We start from the raw sequence: 23,427 nt of genomic DNA, 5'->3' as shown, positions 1-23,427 counted from the left end.
GACCTCAGGAGGTCATCTAGTCCAACCCCCTGCTCAAAGCAGGACCAATTCCCAACTAAATCATCCCAGCCAGGGCTTTGTCAAGCCGGGCCTTAAAAACCTCCAAGGAAGGAGATTCCACCACCTCCCTAGGTAACCCATTCCAGTGCTTCACCACCCTCCTAGTGAAATAGTGTTTCCTAATATCCAACCTAGACCTCCCCCACTGCAACTTGAAACCATTACTCCTTGTTCTGTCATCTGCCACCACTGAGAACAGCTGAGCTCCATCCTCTTTGGAACCCCCCTTCAGGTAGCTGAAAGCAGCTATCAAATCCCCCCTCATTCTTCTCTTCTGGAGACTAAACAATCTCAGTTCCCTCAGCCTCTCCTCATAAGTCATGTGCTCCAGACCCCTAATCATTTTTGTTGCCCTCCGCTGGACTCTTTCCAATTTTCCACATCCTTTTTGTAGTGTGGGGACCAAAACTGGACACAGTATTCCAGATGAGGCCTCACCAATGTCGAATAAAGGGGAACAATCACGTTCCTCGATCTGCTGGCAATGCCCCTACTTATACAGCCCAAAATGCCGTTAGCCTTCTTGGCAACAAGAGCACACTGTTGACTCATATCCAGCTTCTCGTCCACTGTGACCCCTAGGTCCTTTTCTGCAGAACTGCTACCTAGCCATTCGGTCCCTAGTCTGTAGCAGTGCATAGGATTCTTCCGTCCTAAGTGCAGGACTCTTCACTTGTCCTTGTTGAACCTCATCAGGTTTCTTTTGGCCCAATCCTCTAATTTGTCTAGGTCCCTCTGTATCCGATCCCTACCCTCCAGTGTATCTGCCACGCCTCCCAGTTTAGTGTCATCTTGCTTTGTATAGGGTTACCATCATGTGCAAGTAAATGTTTCTTAGGGAACATCTTGCATAGTAAAAATTATATGCACTTTGGGTACTGTTTATGGAGGGTGGCTTAGGTGTGGAGGAGAATAGTCACAAAATAGTACGGCTTACTTTATTGTAAACAAAAATTAATGAGGGGGGTGCTGGTGTAGCTGTCTGAGCGTGGGAATGTGTTAGGAATTTGAGGCCAAACCCCAGTTCACATGATAATTCACTCTGACAGAGCTATGCATCCCTCCTCTTACCACACTTTCCCCATTCCAAACTTATAAGGATGTTTGCAGAGCACTTTGAAGATAAAGTGCCTTATAAGTGCTATGTATCATCATTTTATGATAGCAGATCTGATGTATAATTAATATATGCCATCTGTTCTCCAGTAGTCTTATTTCTTTCTTCAAAACAACAAATACCTTACTGGATCTCTGCTTGTAATCATGAATATACACATCTGACTGAATATTTATTTGCTCATATGCGTAAATCACCTTGAGCATTGCAAAATTATGCAAATATTGCTGGTTCCATAGTATTCCTTAAATTGTGTATTATCCTAATATGCCTAAATGAACAGCAAATTAGGAAAAAGTGTTTTGATTCCTCTTTCTACTCACTTAATAGGTTTCTTTGGAAAATTGTGTTGAGGTTGGGCGGATTGCCAATACATACAATCTCACAGAAGTGGATAAATATGTTAATAATTTCATCCTGAAGAACTTCCCCGCATTATTAAGTACTGGTGAGTTTGTGAAACTCCCCTTTGAACGTCTTGCCTTTGTGCTTTCAAGCAATAGCCTTAAGCACTGCACTGAGCTCGAACTGTTCAAGGCTGCTTGTCGCTGGCTACGATATGAGGAGCCTCGAATGGAATATGCTGCAAAACTAATGAAGAACATCAGATTTCCACTGATGACACCACAGGATCTTATTAATTATGTACAAACAGTGGATTTCATGAGAACTGACAATACATGTGTGAATTTGCTTTTGGAAGCCAGCAATTACCAAATGATGCCGTACATGCAACCAGTCATGCAGTCAGAGAGAACTGCCATTCGATCAGACAGTACTCACTTAGTAACATTGGGGGGAGTGTTAAGGCAGCAACTGGTTGTCAGCAAAGAATTACGGATGTATGATGAAAAGGCACATGAATGGAAATCATTAGCTCCCATGGATGCACCAAGATACCAGCACGGCATTGCTGTGATTGGAAACTTTCTTTATGTAGTTGGTGGACAGAGCAATTACGACACGAAAGGAAAAACAGCGGTTGACACAGTCTTCAGATTTGATCCTCGCTATAATAAATGGATGCAAGTTGCGTCTTTAAATGAAAAGCGTACCTTCTTCCACCTAAGTGCCCTCAAAGGACATTTGTATGCAGTTGGTGGTCGAAATGCAGCGGGTGAACTAGGTAAGTGTATTTTATCTTGAATGTATGAATTTTGGTCTTTCTTTTCAGGTCTTAAAATTATGCTGTTCTGTGAAAAGGGGGAGAAAAACAAGTATCCTAACTTAATTTGTTTTCAAATTATTTCTTTCCAGCAGCATCTATAGAGATTAATTTGGACACTGTCAGTGAAATTCAGGTACACTTTTGTGAAGGAAGCTCAAAATAAATTTAACCTGTAGAATAAAGTGACACATTGCTGACTGATTTAGATATGTAATATCCAGTGTTTTCATCTTTAGCATCAAACTATTTTTAAAAAAATCTCATTGCCATTTATTTAAATGTTTGTGGAAGCTTCTACTGAGTTTTGCAAACTTTCTTTAGAAGGAGCTTTAAACATTTGACTGAAGAAATGTTTGCTTGCAAATAGATTAACCTTTTCTAGTTCTGCCTCCATATAACAGTTGCTTTTCAAACACATCATGATTTAGTAACCTTGTATACCATGTAAGCCAAAATAATTTAACACATTTTTATTTGGAGAAGAATGTCTCTTGTACTTGAAGGAAACGTGTGCAGTTGCTCTCAAAAGATGTGACTTTTTCTTGCAGTAATTGCAATAGTGATTTTGGAATATCAGTGTTTTAAACATGTTTGTTGCTTAAAGGCAGGCTAATAACTTTATCTGTGAGACTAAAAATGTTCTGACACACTCCACTTGTTTGTCACTAAAAATTACTTGTTCTTTTCCATAATCTCTGCCCCTCATGGTTAAGTGTCTCACTTCCTATTAATCCTCCTTTCTTCACTCCCTCTTTGCCAAAAATTGTAATTCATTTTACTTGGAGAAAAAAAGATCTAAATAAAAATTAAAAGGAATAAAAAATCCTCAGACTACAATAGGCAGTAGCTAATTTAGCATAAGCCATTATAAATGTAAGTTTATTAATCTTTCTCTCCAAAAGCAGGTGGTGTTCAGAGTTGATACACAGTTTTGACTATATATACTCATTTGTAAATTTTGTCTGTGTATTAGAAATACAATAATGAGATACAGTATTATACCTCACATTTCTGATTGCGTAATATCATTTCACTTACTGAAATCACACTAAGTGTACACATACAGATGTTTTATTTAAGCTTGCAGTCTCTCTATCTCATCCCCATTCACAGCAGAGACTTGGCAGCAGACCTGGCTTTGTAGTGAAATCTCCTGTTACTAAAACTTCATTACTTAATGTACTGCAGTGTATTTTATAAATGTACTGTGAAGTATTGTCTTAATTAAAACTAATCCGAAAAAATGACCTGATCGTTTTGTGATGTAGCATCTGATTCCTTCCTTCCTCTTCCTCCCACCCCATTTTACTCATCTACAAGTCTGCAAAATTCAGATGATCTGCAATGGATTTCCTAGTCATATAAAAAACTTCCTTTTTGGGAAGCATATAGTGCTACAGTTGTAGACTTTACTATTCAAAACTTTGCTAAAAGAATTAAGAATTGATTTTTTGTGTGTTTTTTGGTGTTCTAATATGTTAACTGTGTTTTTAACATAACTTGGTTCTTTCATGCAACCATTTCATGATTTATATCTAAATGCATTTCTAGCTAAAATGATTGTGATTGGTGACTTTTCACTTCATCTGCCTGGTGGTGCAACATGCAGTAAAAGTTTAGTGTCTTGTCAGTGTACCTATTGTATAATTAATTAATGAATATCAACTATCATTCACTTGTGTGAATTAGTGTCAGAGCACCTGGGCTTCAGTGGAGGACCCATGTTAATGGTTAACCCTAGGAGGATAATCCATTCTGCCTGTTACTTGGCATGGGTGGCACCTTGGTCTCTCCTGTTCTCTGCCTGTGGCACACAACAGTTAAGTCTCCTGAGAACTGATATGCTTTGGTCTAACTGAAGTAATTGAGCGCAGTATAGGGGTATCTGGGTAAAGCTTAATGGTCTGTGATATACAGGTCAGACTTGATGGTCTCTTCTGGCCTTAAACTCTGATTTTCAGTTCCAGCAGACACCTAAGGAGCTTTAATCAAACTCGCATACATAGATGTTCCTGAAGTATAATATTTTGCTGTCTGCCAGCACAGATTAAATGGCTTGTAGATGTCCTTTTCCTTTGCATTAGGGTTACCAACTTTCAAATCGCACAGAACCAAACACCTTGCCCCACCCCTTGTCCGAGGCCCTGCCTCTTGTTCACTCCATTCTCCTTCCCTCCATTGTTCGCTCACCCCCACCCTCACTCACTTTTCCAGGGCTGGGGCAGGAACATGAGGTGTGGGAGGGGGTGAGGGCTCTGGCTGCGGGTGCAGACTCTGGGGTGGGGCCAGGGATGAGGGGGTTTGGGGTGCAGGAGGGGGGCTCAGGGCTGCGGCAGGGGTTGGGGTGCGGGCTCTGCGAGGGGGTTCCGACCTGGGACAGGTGGTTGGAGTGTGGGACGGGGTTCGGGGTGCGGCTCAGGCCGTCGCTTACCTCAAGCAGCTCCCGGAAGCGGACGGCATGTCCAACTCCTAGGCGGAGGGGCCAGGAGGCTCTGCACTCTGCCCATGCCCACAGGCACCGCCCCCACAGCTCCCATTGGCCACAGTTCCTGGCCAATGGGAGCTGCGAAGCCAGTGCTCAGGGCGGGGGCCGCCTGGGAGGTGGACATGCCAGCTGCATCCGGGAGCCGCGTGGAGTTAGGGCTGGCAGAGAACCTGCCTTAGTGCGCCTCCCCCCCCACCCCCCCAATGCCACTGACTGGACTTTTAGCTGCCTGGTCAGTGGACCTTGGCGGTGCTGACCAGAGTCGCCAAGGTCCCTTTTCGACTGGTCGTTCCGGTTGAAAACCGGACACCTGGCAACCCTACTTTGCATCATCTCCACAGCTCTCTTTGATTTAATTGTGGGTTGTGGGAACTGATGCATTTAGAGATCAGACTTGCATGCTGGTGGAGAACCCACTTGTAGGCTGATCATCTCCTCATGCATTGTGCTAGAAGCCAACAGTTTTTACCTCTTCCCTGAATGTGAAGGATTTAGACATTGGAACCATTTTGTGTTGGTGATTCCAGTTGAACTCGAGGAGAAATGTTCTTCATTTTTTTAAAGTACTTTTTACGTGCCAAGGGCCATGTCAAGATCTCACATGTAAAGTGGGTATCTCTACCTACAGTCTGCTATATAAACAGCAAAGTCATAAAATCAGTCTCATACTTTCCCTGACTCCAATACAGTGGTTTGAGTTGATCTAAGACACTGATTAGATTTGATATACATGAGACTGCTCATGTCAGTGTCAATACACAAAGTTGCAGCAATTGTATCAAAGCATATCTTCTGTTAAACTGATGCAATTTTGTGTGTAGACCAGGCTTTGAATTTACAGAGAACACTGAACCTATCTCAAGCGATAACATTCTGACCTAAATTTCCTCTGTAGTCTCAGTTTAAAACAGGAAATGAAGAATATTCTGTGTAACTTTTGTGTAGAAGTACTGTTAAACTGCTGCAGTGATTTCCATGTAGATCTGGCAACGTGATTTTGATCCTTTGGCATGAAAAGCTCTATATCAATGTTAGGTATTCTGGTTGCCTAGGATTTTGATTTGGGGACTGAAATATTCTATTTTTCTTCCCATCAATTGCTATCCAACTCATGTTTCACTTTAATGTTTCCCTTCATAAAAACTGGCAGTCTAAAGATATGAAATCCAGTTTAGCTCTCCCCCCACCCCAAATAAAAAATCCTAACATTTCATAAAACAGCAGGTTAAATGTGCATTGGAAAACTATTATGGAATTTGCCCTCTATGATTCAAACTGATTTCAACTTCTTAGTTATTGTATTTGATATGAATTTCTGAAAACTTGAATTAAACTTTCCAAGGAGATCGGCTTTAAATATTAGCTCTCTATATGTTAAACTATCTCTAGTCAATTCTGTTGTACTGACTAATTTACCATCCACTTCAGGCACAGCAGGCGCTAAGGGTCAGAGTTATTAAAATACATATCCTTATTTTTTTTCCCAAAAAGTCTCCTTTAATCAATAATAAAAGGGATACTTCTATAGGGTCCTTCCGCCAAGATACCCAAAACATTTCTCAAATATTTTAAGCTTATCAAAACGGTGTAGTGTTACTTTTCACCATAGAAATGTCTGTTTTTCGCTAGTGATAAGATGATGATAGTAATTTAACAATGCATACTAGTACCCATTTGAAACCTTCAGAGGGAAGTTACCAGAATTGGAATTTGGCAAAGACCTCAAATACCATATGTTCTAAAATTGTAATGAGTTTCTTTCAGGCCTCATTTTCAAAACAGCAGTAATGCAGGGCTACATCTAATTTGAGCATAAAATTACCCCAATTGTGCATGGAAATTAGATATGGCTGGCTAAGTGGGGATGCTATCGGATAGAGAAGGGAAGCCAGAATCAAGGGAGAATACTCCAGGGAGCTTATCTGTCGGAACAAACAGAGGACATGACCGAGAAAAGGAAGACTCCTAAGGAAAGAAAGTGTGGAAGACAAATTGGGAGGTGCCTTACAGAGAAGCCTGAGGGATCAAAGAGTGTACAGACAATCTCCAATTATGATAAATGCTGGTAGATTGATAATAGCAGGGGTGGCCAACCTGTGGCTCCGGAGCCGCATGCGGCTCTTCATAGGTTAATATGTGGCTCCTTGCATAGCCACCAACTCCGCGGCTGGAGCTATAGATGCCAACTTTCCAATGTGCCGGGGAGTGCTCAATGCTCTGCCCCAGGCCCTGTCCCCACTCCACCCCTTCCCCCGAGCCTGCCATGCCCTTGCTCCCACCACACCACCAGAGCCTCCTGCGCACTGCATAACAGCTGATCGCGGCGGGTGGGAGGCGTGGGGAGGGAGCAGGATGCACTGATTGGTGGGGCTGCAGGCAAGCAGGAGGCGCTGCAGGTTGGAGTGGGGGGAGCTGATGTGGGGCTGCTGACATACTAGTGTGGCTCTTTGGCAACGTACATTGGTCAATTCTGGCTCCTTCTCAGGCTCAGGTTGGCTGCCTCTGCATAATAGGCTCCCTTTCTTGGAAGACAAATGAGGGTAGCCAGAGCTTGTTGGGAGAAAGGGTGATTGAATTGTGAGAATCATGTGGCCTGACTGGGCCTGGGGTGGTGATACAGGTTAGATAAGCATCCTGCAGTTTCAATGGTTAATCTCAACATGTCCAAAACTCTAGAGGTTCTGGGTTCTCCAATAACTAGTTTTATATGCAGTCTTGTGACTAGGATCTTGTGTGCTTTCATATGTATCTTTAAGTGTACTGTTACAAAACATCATCTTGTATTGATATCAAGTCATGATACAACACATAGGGGGTAGAGAATACTGGATTTTCATGAGAGAACATAAAAGAGCAGCATGGAAATTTCAGTTGAGGCCCAGTTAAAGAGATTCATATAAAAACAAAATAAGTCACCAGAATTGGATTGGAACACCAGCGATGTGACCGCTGAGAGAGCAGTGGTATTCAATTTGTTTATTCAGAGAATTGTCCTTGTAAAATTTATGAATGGTGGTAACAACCCTAAAACCCCTCAGTAGTGTCCAGCTGGGTCACTCTGCGACAGTAACTCTAATACCAAAGAGAATGCTGTATGAGAGATCCTTTCAGCCTGCTAGTAGGAGTAGTAACAGTGTTTATAAGGGAACCATTGCTATGCTATATTTGTGAAAAAGATGCAGCACTTTATAAGAACAGGCCATACACTCTCCTCTCTGACAGGATGATCAAATGAAAATCCTACAAGTGGGAACAAAGTAAAGTTCCATTTCCCAGTCCTGGAACACCCATGTACGGGTACAATATGTCTACAGTGCATCTGGGGGTGAGCCTCCCAGCCCAGGTCCACAGACTTGTGCTAGTAGGGCATGTGCTAAAATAGCCATGTAGATGTTCTCACTTGGGATGGAGCTTGGACTCTCAGGCTCACCCCAGCCCTCTAGACTTGAGCGTAAGTGCTGTAGCCTGAGCTTAAATGTCTATGCAGCTATTTTTAGCATGCTAGCATGAGTCCGGTAACACAACTCTTGCTCTGGGCTATGAGGCTCACTCCCAAATGCACTGTATACATGCTCTGGGTGCTCCCATAATACAAGTAAACAATAGCAATACATCTGGGGAGAGAGAGCTCAGTGGTTTGCGCATTGGCCTGCTAAACTCAGGATTGTGAGTTCAATCCTTGAGGGGGCCACTTAAGGATCTGGGGCAAAATCAGTACTTGGTCCTGCTAGTGAAGGCAGGGGGCTGGACTCGATGACCTTTCAGGGTCCCTTCCAGTTCTATGAGATGGGTATCTCAAGACTCATTCGAAGCTATTGGGACAAAACTGATAAATGTCTACGTGCTGCACAAACAATACCACAGGTGGCCATGTGAAAATACAAGCAGAGTTGCATAATTTGGGACTGCTCCAGGTGTGCCTTTTGAAGTATGTATTCCTTTAATTCTATCAAAAAGATATTCTGGGCTGTTTTATGGTATACATGCTGGTAAAAAGTTCCTCTGCTCCAATATAACAAAACCTAATGGGATCACTCAAGCTTTTGAGAGAGAGAAGGAAACCTTCTCAATCTATCTAGAATGTACCAGTCTAGTTACTAAATTACCTTCAAGAGAGAGACTCTCATGTATGGTATGTACTATATCTGCTTTCAAGAGACACTGTCATCTTACTGGGGGGGAGGGGAGGGCATTGATAGACTAATTTAAAAAAAATCCTTTTTTGACAAACACCTTTAAATAGTATGTGCTATAATTTAAAAAAAAATATTTTTTCTGATGCCTTGTTGAGGTTTATATGGGCCTTGTTATCTAGGGAGAAACTGACAGACTGTGCATGGAAAACAGTGAATCTGACTATAGGCAATGTAAAAAATCCTGAAAAATAGCTAATTTCTGTTAGTTGTGATAATCTTAGAAGTTAGTTGTGAGTGTAGCATCCACAAGATTTTCAGTCAGAGTTATCATCTTCAAGTTTATAGTATTCATCTCAAAAATGAACACTGCAGCTACATAGCTGATGTTCAAAAATTAAGGATTTTGGAACGGACAATATTCTGTTCTCAAACAGGCAATTCTTTTATAACTTTGTATGAACCATAATATTGTACACTAGCTTCTGCATGCTGTATCTGCTGTCCCCTGTCCTAACTTGCCTATGCGTCCTCATCTGTAGATCCTCCCTCCAGTTGGTGTGGGATGAACAGCTGTCTGGTGTGTTGGAGACAGAAGAATGAAGTGATCAGTTGAATTTTTGGTTCCTGTTAGGTCATCTGTGACCTTTTTTTTTTTTTAGTTACTTAGTCCATAGTGTGCTTAGTATTTTACTAGAACTTGCTTTGTTTTTTGAATATTTTTTTTTCCAGAATACCAAGAAATGCCAGGAAAAAACTTTACATATTGTCCATATGTTCACATTGTTGGGCTAATGAAATTGGTAGTGTTGATCCACTACTAGGAAGTAAACAGTCAAACTAACAGGGTGGATTGATTTAAATCATCGATTTTAATCGTGATTTAAATCAGCAAGCAGTTAACTTTGATTTAAATCATCGATTTTAATTACATTTTGCATTTGTACTTAGTTATTTTCCTAAAGAAAGATGATTCTCATTGGTGGTAACCATTAAAACATGATGTATTGCAACTAAATATAGCCTTTATGTTAAATTTGGTGCTGCTTTTTGCAAATCAGGAAGACACGCTATATCTATACACTTTTATTTGAGCAGTTATGTAGCTTAACTCACATCCTTAATTTTTACATGTTTATTATGCTAGAAAACAGTGAATAATGCATTTCTTATTTACTAGATGGTTAATTTTTTTACTTGTGGAATGTGTCAAGTTCTATTTGGATGGAAATTCAAACACAATTAAAAATGCAAAAAAGCAGCATTTTAAAGTTATTTATTTTTTTAATTAGTTAAATAAAACTACCTTAAATGTCCTGGATACATAAGAAAAAAGTTGATCAAAAATTATCAAAACATGTTTTACATTTAAAAACTAACTGATTTATGAAGTAAAGGAACTATTATCTACAGTTAATTAGTGAACCAAAGTGATTGTTTCTTGTCATCATGTCCTTCCAGATCTTAGAACTAGTAGATCTCATAGATTGGAAGAGGAAAACAAGCTGTTTTGCTTTTTTCAACTTCCTATTGATTTTTAACTTTTAATTATTTCAGTTCAATTATTCATTCAATCAACTGAAATGAAAATATTCTCCCTGAACCTGCAGATGAGGTTACTGCTCTCAAAAGCGCATTTAGCATATCAGGAAACTCTGGATCCAGGTGCTTAGCCCTTGGCTTCCACCAGTTCAGTGCTTTGATTTTCTTTAAAACTTTGGTGGTAAAAATATACTGCTTAATTTTTTTTAATGTAAGTTAAATTATTTTAATAGATTTGAGTAAGTTTAGGCCTTAACGTAGGTTGTCATAACTTCAAATTTAAATTTAAGTACATTTGTTTTTAAAAATAAACCTGCATTTAATTTAAATAAAATTGGATTTAAATTAAAATATATATATTGATTTTTATCCTCCCTGCAAGATAACTGTTGCTCCATTTGGAGAACAGGCAAAATTGGAATGGAAGGATGTTTATCTAGCAATAGGCAGGGGGTGGAGTTACCTACATCAAAGCCAAGAAGTTGCAATATTTCATTTCCAGACTTGGAACTCCTTAACAGAAAGTAAATGTAGACATTGAGAACCAAAATATTTTTGGCTCCAGATATGAACAGTTTTATCACTGACGACATCTTAGTCTCATGCATACAAATGTCGCTGCATCCATTGATAATTGGTAACTTTTGTATTTCAATGACTTGGCTTAACCTAAATATTATTTAACCAACCCAAAAGTCACTTAACAATTTTATTGTTTATCACAACTTTAATAAATTGTGATATGCTATAGCATAATTGATAATATTATTTATAAATTAATTTTGTTCCATATTTTTGGTCCATTTAACAAAGACATCAAAATGTTTGGCACAACTGGCAGCATCTATTCAAGAGATTGATATTAAAACAGCAGATACATTTCAGGTCAAGACTATTGGTATTTCCTCATTTTCATAAACACTAAATTAGCTCACAAATTATACCTGTAAATCAAGTTCGCAGCTTTTTGTGAAAGAAATGGAAGTGGGATGGGTTTTGTCTTTTTTATGTCCTCCAGCAATGACGACTTGTGCTATGGCCTTGTCAGACCTCACAAAGTATGCAGAGTTGACTTGGACAGTACTTGGATGAGAAATGTCCAAGGAAAATCCAGGATGCAACTGGAAATAGGGACTTGTGTGAGTAATTTAATAGCTGCCACTTTCCTTCCGAGTTCCTGCTGAATTGGTTGTTCAGCACACTGTTCAGGGTATTGTCATTGGAAGTGTCATCAGTCCTGAGGTAGTGATGAATTTTTATTTAGGGAGCTGCATTCTGTGCTGAGCTTACTGGTGGGTGGGTGTATGGGGGTGTGTGAGAGAGACAGCGAGAGTGAGAGATGCCCCTTTTTGCTAGATTCCCCTTGCTAAAGTGCACTTTGGAAGTACTCTCAAATTCAGAATTACTGCCACAGCTATATCTTGTCCTTAGAAATTGTCCCTAAGGATTTTTTCAGACAATTGAAAATAACCTGTAGGCTTGTTTTAAAAATAATAACCAAAAAAATTAAATAGTCCTTTTATAGTCCTTGTATCATGGTACTGAGATACTGAGTCACACAATAGATTCCTGCCAGCACTGCAACTGTCAAACTTTTAGAATGTCAAGATTCTCAGCCTTTCAATTTTGTATATTTGTGTGTCATGCCGATGGTTTGAGATGACAGACTTTAAAATTAACCCTGGCCCATCACACCAGTTTGGGAGTTTCAGTACTTGTCTAAGACTGAATAAAAGCAAGTCCTAGGGTAATATTTAATCTCTGAAGACATTTGTAGTCGGTATATATGAAATGTGATTCAGTTCTCTGAAAACAGAGTTTGCTAACCTGACCTGATTTATTTAAAATTAAGAGGTTTAATTTGCTTTCAAGACAACAGGAGTTTTAACGTTATAGGTTGCTACACCATGCATTGTAGTCAAACTATATTGCTCCCTCTTAAGTCTCTGGTCACATCTCCTCTCAAGCTGCTATTCTGAATACCTCATTCATATCCTTTTCCCGGGACCATGTCTGTGCCTTTCGTAAAGCCCCTAAATCTGGAACTCCCTTTCTGACCCCATCCTGTTTCCAAGTACCTCCTCTAAACTCTCCACCAAGGAAACATAAACTATGGTTTCTTTTTAAATTATTGTACTGTTCTCAGATGCCTGCATTACTTTCACAAGCAACCAAGTGCTAGTATTTTTGCCCTTGACCTCTTACAGTTTGACTATTCCCTTAGTCCTCAACAAGGCAGTTTGATTTATATCAGTGATTTAATGCAGCAGCAGGAAATCTTGATAACAATGATCAATTTTAATCTTGTTTTTCATTTGTACTTTTTATTTGCCTAAAGAAAGGTTGATTCTCATTGTTTTTAATTTGGTACTACTTTTTGCTAACCAGGAGGATATACTACAGCAGTTGTATAATTTGACATTCAGATTCTTAATTTTTACTTTGTTAGAAAATAGTGAATTATGCATTTCTTATTTCCTAGATGATTAAGTATTTACTTGTGATTTCTGTCAAACTGCATTTGGATGGAAATTGAAATTCAATTAAAAATAATAAAGTGGCTTATTAGTTAAATAAAATTAGTTAAATAAAATTATCTTAAATATCCTGGATACACAAGGAGAAAAGCGAGTTTATGAAAATGTTTTGCCTTTAAAACTGATTTATTAAACAAGGAAAGTATTCTCAATAATTAGTGAATTGACGTGATTGTTTCTGGTCACCATGTCATTAAAGATTTTAGAACTAGTAGATCTCATCCTCTCTCACCTCATTTTTATTCATAGATAGTAACAGGAAAACAAACTTTCATGCTTTTTCATTTGGTTTCTCAACTCTGAACGAATGAATAATTTAACTGAACTAGTTGAATAAACTGAGATGAGTGAAATATGAGTCAAAGCTTTTGATACAGTCTCCCACAGTATTCTTGCCAGTAAAGAAGTATGGGCTGGAGAAATGGACTATAAGGTGGAGAGAAAGCTGGCTAGATCGTCGGGCTCAATGGGTAATGATCAACGGCTCCATATCTAGTTGGCAGCCGGTTTCAAGTGGAGTGCCCCAGAGATCGGTCCTGGGGCCAGTTTTGTTCAATATCTTCTTTAATGATCTGGAGGATGGTGTGGACTGCACTCTCAGCAAGTTTGCAGATGACACTAAACTGGGAGGAGTGGTAGATACGCTGGAGGGTAGGGATAGGATACAGAGGGACCTAGACAAATTAGAGGATTGGGCCAAAAGAAACCTGATGAGGTTCAACAAGGACAAGTGCAGAGTCCTGCACTTAGGATGGAAGGAATCCCATTCACTGTTACAGACTAGGGACCGAATGGCTAGGCAGCGGTTCTGCAGAAAAGGACCTAGGGGTTACAGTGGACGAGAAGCTGGATACGAGTCTACAGTGTGCCCTTGTTGTCAAGAAGGCTAACGGCATTTTGGGCTGTATAAGTAGGGGCATTGCCAGCAGATGTAGGGACGTGATCATTCCCCTCTATTCGACATTGGTGAGGCCTCATCTGGAGTACTGAGTCCAGTTTTGCGCCCCACACTACAAGAAGGATGGGGAAAAATTGGAAAGAGTCCAGCGGAGCGCAACAAAAATGATTAGGGGGCTGGAACACATGACTTATGAGGAGAGGCTGAGGGAACTGGGATTGTTTAGTCTGCAGAAGAGAAGAGTGGGGGGGGATTTGATAGCTGCTTTCAACTACCTGAAATGGGGTTCCAAAGAGGATGGATCTAGACTGTTCTCAGTGGTACCTGATGACAGAACAAGGAGTAATGGTCTCAAGTTGCAGTTGGGGAGGTTTAGGTTGGATATTAGGAAAAACTTTTTCACTAGGAGGATGGTGAAGCACTGGAATGGGTTACCTAGGGAGGTGGTGGAATCTCCTTCCTTAGAGGTTTTTAAGGTCAGGCTTGACAAAGCCCTGGCTGGGATAATTTAGTTGGGAATTGGTCCTGCTTTGAGCAGGGGGTTGGACTAGATGACCTTCTGAGGTCCCTTCCAACCCTGATATTCTATGATTCTGTGAAATATTTTCTCTGCAACTGAAAAAGCTATCAAAAGCTGGTTTGTCACTTCAACAGACTCTGGTTCCAGGTGTTTAGCCAGTGACTTCCACCAGTTCAGTGGTTTGAAGTTTCTTTAAAACTTCAGCAACAAACACGTACTTTTTGAATATTATTTTTATTTAAATTATCTTACTATATTTTATTAAGTTTAGGCCTTAAGACAGGTCATCATAATTTTAATTTTAAATAGGTTTATTTTTAAAAAGAAAATGTATTTAAATAATTTTTAAAAACATTTTAAATCATTGATTTTTATCTACCCCAGCCCTCAGTCCTGCAAACAAAATTGCATAAACGGAGCCCTGTTCCCACACACAGCTGCCTTTAAGTCAGTAAGGCCCTACGTAGTTTTCTTTGCAGGCTTGGATCCTGGAAGCAATTCGGGTTAGACCTGTATTCTTTTTTGTAAAGTGCCATGCACTTCTGTGGTGCTGTATAAGTTGTAACTAGCAGCCACTACAAAAGGTGGTACCACATTCCCAAATCAAGAATTCATGTGTCAGGTGTCCTTTCAGGCAAGCTTTGAGTGAGTGGCATAATGGGATGCTAATGCAGTAGGTAGAACACAAGCTGGGTCTATAATCATATGTGCCTGGGTGGGACACTTTTAAAGAAATGTGACTAACACAGGTCCTTCTGATTCCCTAATGCTTTCATCCTCTTAGACATATTTAAAGTTTGCTTCATATCAGTTTGCACCTGACGCTGGAAGGGTTGTATGAGAAGGAGGATTAGAAAATCAGATATACCTAATTTTATTTTCACTTTTTTCAAGCACACCACAGTGTGTACAGAGCAAGATAAATTAAAGCTATGGCAGGCTAAGCAGCAACTGTATTGAATGCAAACCAGGGGAAACAATTGGGCAAGAGTTCTTTTTCTTCTGCACCTGTGGGACAGAAAGCGTATAGGCTATTCAAGGATATCTTTGAACGTATCTCTGAAACTTTCTCATATGAAGAACACATTTTTCATTGGTATATTGTCTATTTATGAATGTATTAATTTCACTACTACTGCACTCAAAATCAAATTACCATGCTAAATTCAAGCACTCTTGTTTTTGTTTTGTTTTTAACAGCCACAGTGGAATGTTACAATCCAAGAATGAATGAATGGAGCTATGTTGCAAAAATGAATGAGCCCCACTATGGTCATGCTGGAACTGTGTATGGGGGATTAATGTATATTTCAGGTAAACCGTTCTTATAAGTTTATGAACAAAATCCACCACACATGAGGCATATTGGCTCCATACTTTTTCCTACTCCAGTGGGTGAAGGAAGATGAAAAGAAGTGTTCTTAGATATAAAACATCTGCATGTTTCAAACAGGGATTCATAGCTTCATACAAAGTTAGTCAAATAACATACACTTATTAAAATCTCTAAAAGAACCATTTTAGATAAAAATACCGCAGTTGTTAGATACTTATTTTAAACGTCTCTAATTTGCAATGCTCACTAGTACATCTTAACCTTCAGTGCTGCATTTTTATGAACAGAAACACTCATATAGTTGTCATATAGAATTCGTCATTTTGCCCTTAGATAAATAGTTACCTCGCTAAGGATTGGAAAGGTTAGCTAATGCTACAAATACTGAGATAAAAGTATCAACTTATGTAAGACGAAGTTGGAAGGATTTTAAGATTAATCACAGTACACCTCTACCCCGATATAACGCGACCCAATATAACACGAATTTGGATATAACGTGGTAAAGCAGCGCTCCGGGGGGGACGGGGCTGCACACTCCGGCAGATCAAAGCAAGTTCAATATAACGCAGTTTCACCTATAACGCAGTAAGATTTTTTGGCTCCTGAGAACAGCGTTATAGCGGGGTAGAGGTGTATGTGAATGGTGTCTTTACTTGTTTCACTACTTCTCTGTTGCTGTAACTTTGGTTGGTCCTGTGCCTCTGAAAGGCGACAATGTAATGCATGCTGTTCAAATCAGGAGCCATAGTTATTCCTGAGAAAGCAAGTTCTCCAGTCTCCCAGATAATTGTTCTCCTTTGAGGGGAATTCCATGCCAATCCATGCCAAGTCAATAAATGGTCCCACCTGACCTACTCTGATTTCACATGCTTTTCATGGGGAGTGGCATTTAGTAGGCTCCATGCCCACATTTTTGCCTCATGCTTGTTCTAAATAACACTTGGCTCAGAATTTCCACTGACCTCAGAGAAGGACACTTCCTTTGTATAGCGATAGTGCAGTTGAAATGAGTGCATTGCACCCAGTGTATATTCTACAACCACTCTAACAATTCCGTTTGCCCTCCTTTAAGAACTCAAATGCAGATATTCTAGGACATTGGTTTATTGCAGTTAAAACATCAAATTAATACCAAAAATGATCAGTTCTTATACAGATTTTAAGAAGGTGTGTGTCCATATGGTTATAATTCCCAGCTAAAGAATTTTGACCAGAGGGAATCAAATCTATAATTGCTTAATACTAAAGCCAGATTATTATCTAATGTCTGGACAACCTCAAAGCCAATTGTAGAACTTACTCCTTGGCTTTCGATGTGATGGCTAACCCTTCTTTCCTCCCCAAAGATGGTATAATACAGACGGTAACAGGAAATTCTTGATAAGCCATCGTTTAACAACTCTTATTTTCCTGAAATTGTCAGTGACAATCTCAAGTCTTTCAGTTCCATTAAACATAGTACACACCATATACTCTGAGTATCTCTGCGAGACAACATTTAGAGCTGTTTATACCTGCGGAAATTTTCTTTCAGGCTCCGTCCCTGACTGGCCTTTATGAGTGCAGCTCAACTTTCATTTCCCTGCCCTAAACATAAAAAGGCTAAATAGGCTGGGATGTCTTCCAGGTAATAAAAACAAGACAAAAACACAAAAAGGAAAAAATATATTTAGAATATCAAGGGCTTTAGAAACTCTTCAGCTCTCACAGTCTCCTAGAGTCTGATAGAGTAAAAGCTGGAACTGCAGTCAAGGAGCCAGACGGTGATGTTCTGCTGGCACAGGACTCATTGCTTGCGGGCCTCCTTCAGGTACAGGTGAAGACTAGAGAAGGCTGTAATGGCTTTGTAGTTGATGTGACTTCCTCTCTTATCAATATTGGGGGTTTTAGCAGGTCAGTCTTCTCTCAGGTGACTTAGTGACCCAAAAAGGCGAGGCGTCTTGGCCTTACCCTTAATTCTTAGTCTGTTACCTTAGCTTACTCAGCCTTGGACTACCTACACTGGAGCCATGTAGCTTGGTCCAATCAGGAGCAAATTTGGTCATTTGTAGCAAGAGTCAATATGGAAAAGTCCTACTTAAATCAGCCATTTTAAAAATAGTCAGTGTTTTGCATATCAGAGAAACTGAGTCTGTGATCTCCTCCCCCCACCCTCCAAGTATAAAAATGATCTTGGTACATGAAATCTCTTTTTAGGATGCTGGCATGATCTTATGTGGGTGAAAGGTCTTAAGATATTAAATCACCAGTTTACAGTAAGTTCAATATAAAATCCTATAAAAATAGCTTATTGGAAAAAACCCTAGTAACAAAACCAGTCACCCCAAAATCATTCATCAGCAAAATTAAAAATAAATTCAAATGTATTATCCGTTTCATCATCTTCAATTTCTTCTTCCCTCATTCTTTTTGACCTTCCATTCTAGAACTATGCTATTGGTCAAAGAGCTTACTTTCTGAACTCTTCATTTTCATACAGAAAAATTACTTTATAGCTTATGAAGAAGAAACCCATTTGAAATATAAACCCCTACATTTTATATAAGGGTCTATATTCCCATATAAGCTATCCCTCATTTAACTCCCTGTTGCTCATTTTCTTTATGGCGCATTTGTTGTTGGAGCCATTGATGAAGATTATTACCAAATGGAGGGAGGAAAAATCTTGCTATCAAGGCATGTTCCTGTAACTCTACTGACATTGATAGCCCTCTCTAATGCCGGTGGTTAAAGAAAAAGCACTATGTTAAAGAGCATCTATTTCTAAGGGAGCCTGAGCTTATGCACTCAGGGTCACTGGCCTACTATTAAAGTTTACAAATTTCTGTAAATGTCCCATTTACACTTTTGTTTGTAGGAAGCGATCTGAGAAGCAGGTAAGTTGCCCCTGAAATTTGCGCTGTTTGAGGGTATGTCAAAGTTGCTGTTCAACATCAGCTGAAGTGGCAGCAGTGACATGACTCGAAAGTAAGTACTGCTTGGAAATGGGTCAAATGGAACAAAAATCCTTCCCCAGGCAGCACTGTTCATTTCACTCAAAGCCACCACTGCTGGTTCCTCAGCTGATGTCAGAGTACCTCTGATATGCTCTTGACAGAGGTGCTCTTCGGATGTAGCTTACACTTGGACAATTGTCTGTCACTAGAGAGCAGGTAAAAGGGTTACTAATTTACACTTGTAAATTGTAGTCTGTCAGATTGGGACCATGAGCTGGGACAGTGTGCTCACTTTTCTCAGAACTGTTGCTGGTTCTTTAATTTCAAGCTCTTGAAATAAATGAAAGTGGGGGAAAGTTTGCCAAATCAGAAAGTGTAAAATGGGAAAGGAATACAACTATTTTCTCTCTTTTAAAAGCTTCATATAAGCAATGGAGAATTAGTCAGAGAGCCAAGTTGCCTCTCTCAAATCCACAACTAGAGGGGGACCTTTGCACATGTATATCTCACCAGTTCAGTTCAGAGGGAGGGCTCAGTTGCCTCTGAGGAACAGTACTCTCCCCTCTTCAAGACCCAGCAGAATCCTCTTCACATAATCCAAATTCTGTGTTGGCAAAAAGGTAGAAACTGGATGATCTGTAATGAGGAATGGACAGGATATAGATGGAGCCAAGGGAGATGCACATTTTCCCCAGCACCATCTATGGCTACATGGTGCTTACTCAGAAAAGAGGATACAACCCGGGGCTATGTTATCTTGTTGATTGAGCCATTCCCCCAGAATTCCCAGGTGCGGCCACACTCGGGGAGCGTCCCAACTAATGCAGGTGCCATGGTGTGGAGATGTGTGCTCCACACAAATGTTTCTTGTCTCCCATATCTATATCCTTGGGCTGTGGTTCTCAACCAGGAGTACGTGTACCCCTGGGGGGGTACGCAGAGGTCTTCCAGGGGGTACATTAAGTCATATTTGCCTAGTTTTACAACAGGTTACGTAAAAAACACTAGAAAAGTCAGTACAAACTAAAATTTCATTTAGACAATGACTTGTTTATACTGCTCTGTTTACTCGACACTGAAATGTACGTACAATATTTATATTCCAATTGATTTATTTTATAAATATATGGTAAAAATGAGTCCGCAATTTTTCAGTAACTGTGCTGTGACACTTTTTGGTATTTTTATGTCTGATTTTGTAAGCACATAGTTTTTAAGGGAGGTGAAACTTGGGGTACGCAAGACCAATCAGCCTCCTGAAAGAGGTACAGTCGTGTGGAAAGGTTGAGAGCCACTGTCCTTGGAGATCTTCTAGAATTAGTTGAAATACTGTTACATTTTTGCAATGACTTGTGTTTACTCCAGGGTCAATATTACTTTGATTTCTTTCTATTTTTCTATAGGCGGAATTACCCATGATACTTTCCAAAAAGAACTTATGTGCTTTGACCCCGACACAGACAAATGGACTCAGAAGGCTCCAATGACAACAGTCAGAGGTCTGCACTGCATGTGTACTGTTGGAGACAAGCTTTATGTTATTGGCGGAAATCACTTTAGAGGAACAAGTGATTATGATGATGTTCTAAGCTGTGAATATTATTCACCCACCCTAGACCAGTGGACTCCAATTGCTGCTATGTTACGTGGGCAAAGTGATGTTGGGGTTGCTGTCTTTGAAAATAAAATCTACGTTGTTGGAGGGTACTCTTGGAATAATCGTTGTATGGTGGAAATAGTCCAGAAATATGACCCGGAAAAGGATGAGTGGCACAAGGTCTTTGACCTCCCAGAATCACTTGGTGGCATTCGAGCCTGCACTCTTACAGTTTTCCCACCAGAAGACAACACAGGGTCACCTTCTAGAGAATCACCTCTTTCAGCACCTTAAAAAAATCCTTTGACTTACGGTGTTGTGGTAATACCTTTGCACTGCATCATGGAGTGTCTCATTTTTCTTCAGTAGTATCTGTTAGGCTTAGCCTACAGCAATTGGTACAGTTACTGAGGGAGAAAACAAAAGACTTTGACATTACTTGTGCTGTTTGTTTGGCCTAGAATGTTTATTGAGTGGTTAACAAAGATTATGGAAAAATGTACTCAACAGAGCCAAATCTTTAACAAGTGAGAAACAAGATATTGTCTATAAAATATATGAATTAGGTACGTTTTTAATGTTGTGTATTGGGTGTGAGGTACCTTACAACTTACATTAGGAAGCCCAGTAAGTCAAATTGGAAGGGGTTGCAGTGAACATGTAATTATGTTCACTAAACGTCATATTTGAAAGTCTTTCTTCCTTTCATCTTTGATTGCAGATTTTAAAGGGAGGCAGCCTGCACCCATGTGAACTCTGACAAAAGGTTGCCAGCAGGCCTGAGCTACCTCCCTCTTTTCACAGAGTATTTTTGACATATCTCTTTACTGCCCAGCTGGGTGGGTGCTTTAAGAGCATATGGAGTTTCTTAGGCAGACAGGAGAAATCAAATAATAATTTAAAAAATATTAATATTATGCAACAGGTGGACCCTGTGTAGGCCCGGGGTTTTTTAATAACATATATTGAGGGTTTTTTTCCCTGACTCAATTAAGTGACACTTCAAACAGAAGACTTAAAATTTTGGGGCTTTTTAATTTTTGGTCTCTTCCCCCTCCCCCACACACCCAGTAATCAGCTTCTGCTTGTAAGGGAGCCTAAGATATTAATAAATTGGAATTCAGTACAGTTGTATGACCTGTTGTATGCCTGTATTGAGTTATGTGGATAAGGGCTAGAAATGTTAATTCAAGCCACTACATTTGACCAAATTGTTCCTTCAGATCAAATTTAATCTAATTTTTCTCCTTTGCTGTTGAGATAACTTACATATTACATGTCCTCTGTATAGTCTCAGTTAATAAGGTTATTTAGCACAAAGTGCAGCTTCAGCAGGAGAGCTGCTTTTTGCTCAGTGAACTCAGACTACCATGTTTTACCTTCTTTTGTTCAATAAAACTTTTAACTGCAATTATTCAGCCTAAGATACCTCATTAATGTTACTTGGATTTTCTTCTTCTGCTCACTGTTGCCAGGGATACACATTGCGTATATCGGTGTGGGTAGATTAATTTGCTAGGAAACCAATGCACAAGTGGTCTCGAATGGGTACTTTGACCTACTTTCAAGGAACTATTTTGGCCATACTTGTCTATTGTAATTTTAAGGACTGAAAATGTGGAAATAATATCTGAACCATTGTGCATAGAGTGAGCTAATATTTAAATGTTCAGCAGTACAAATGTACTATACAGTAATCTTTATTGGTTCCAACATAGTAATTTGCTTCTGAATACGTTTTTTTTAAAGTTCTGGTTTTAAATCAAATTAAATTAAAATGCAGGGCAAATAATCGCAAATATTAGCCAGTTTTGATTATCTAAACCTCAAATCCTCATTATTGTTTTTGGCTTTCCATTATAAAAAGCACAAGAATTTGTACTAATTGCTAGCAATCACGGTGGCTTTTGCAGACATCTGGAGATGGTTGTTCACATTATTTAACTTATTTTATTATGGTATCTATTACCAGTTACAATATCAATCTTAGTAGTATGCTGTCAGCATAAGTGTTCTTTTCCACGTTTTTCCACTGTAACAATATTGGGTTTGAACCCTAAATCGTCTAACATCTGGTGTTTGTTTTTCTCTGATGGAATTTAATTGGTCATGTGTCCTTCACTCATTATTCAAATGTACTTTTATCACAGGTTTCATATTTTAACATTATTTTGCTTAAAAGCAAAGTGGATCTTCCTAAAAACATTTTCTAACTCTGAGCTAGTTATGTTGAGTTACTACAGGTGATCCTGTATGGAAATGAAAGATTGAATGCTCTTGGAAAATATTTGACCTATCGAAGATCAAATGAGTATAGGTAAAATATTTTGTTCCACTCATAGGAAACAGAAGATGAGAAAATATTGCTGTCACTGATGCAGATATTTAACATACACTTTACTTATTTTTAGATTAAATGCCAACTCTAGTGAACTATTGTGAACATAAAACCCAGAGGCCTGTATCATATTTACTTTATTTTTCAACTAGAAAAGAAATCTTCCTCCTAGAAAGAGAAACAGCAACTCATTTTGGATGATTCAAGTATGTTTTTGGTTTCTGAATCCTTAGGGTCCACTTCTTGAAAGTGGATCTTAGCCCCTGATGGTCTGTACTCTGAAGATGCTGATGGTGGAAAGACCCTTTGGAGATATCTTCCTGAAGGTTAGAAGAGGAAGTCTAGCAGCTTCCCTGTCTGAGAGCAGCCAGGTAACTGGAACATGGCAACTCTTTCAGTTTTAGGCATTCTTTTTAATGACAAAATGTTAGCTATAATCCTTAAATGCAACGTGCTTGTGTTGAATTTCTGCACCAATGCTGGATGTATATGGGATAATGGATTAGATTTGTCCTTAAATAAAATGCTTCTCCTTTTGAATTTTTTTCCTGTTATTTTTATGGCTAAAGAATTCCACCACACAATGAAATTATTTCAGATCAGTTCACCAGGATTTAGGAGTAAATCTCAAAGACTCAATGGAGATGGCAAATTGTTTTTCTTTCGTGGTGTGCTGTTGAATAACTTGACACTGACTGCATCTCTTTTCGTGAGAACCCGAGAGAGCCTCAATCTGTGAATCTAGAAGGAATTATGG

General features: G+C 39.4%; 1 protein-coding gene across 1 annotated transcript in view; it reads left to right on the top strand.

Annotated features, from left to right (window-relative positions):
* Positions 1 to 23,147, top strand: part of KLHL13 (kelch like family member 13) — a 108,714-nt gene extending 85,567 nt beyond the window's left edge. Inside the window, exons 7-9 of the mRNA XM_029911869.1 lie at positions 1,508 to 2,303; positions 15,661 to 15,774; positions 20,139 to 23,147. Of these exons, the coding sequence (XP_029767729.1) occupies positions 1,508 to 2,303; positions 15,661 to 15,774; positions 20,139 to 20,626 (1,398 nt within the window). The 3' untranslated portion in view covers positions 20,627 to 23,147. The remainder of the gene's footprint in view (positions 1 to 1,507; positions 2,304 to 15,660; positions 15,775 to 20,138) is intronic.
* The last annotated feature ends 280 nt before the right edge of the window (positions 23,148 to 23,427 follow it).

Source organism: Terrapene carolina, unplaced genomic scaffold (genome assembly GCF_002925995.2).
Source record: "Terrapene carolina triunguis isolate 2854851 unplaced genomic scaffold, T_m_triunguis-2.0 Scaffold131, whole genome shotgun sequence".
Taxonomy (NCBI): Eukaryota; Metazoa; Chordata; order Testudines; family Emydidae; genus Terrapene; species Terrapene triunguis.
This window is presented reverse-complemented; position numbering and strand designations above follow the sequence as displayed.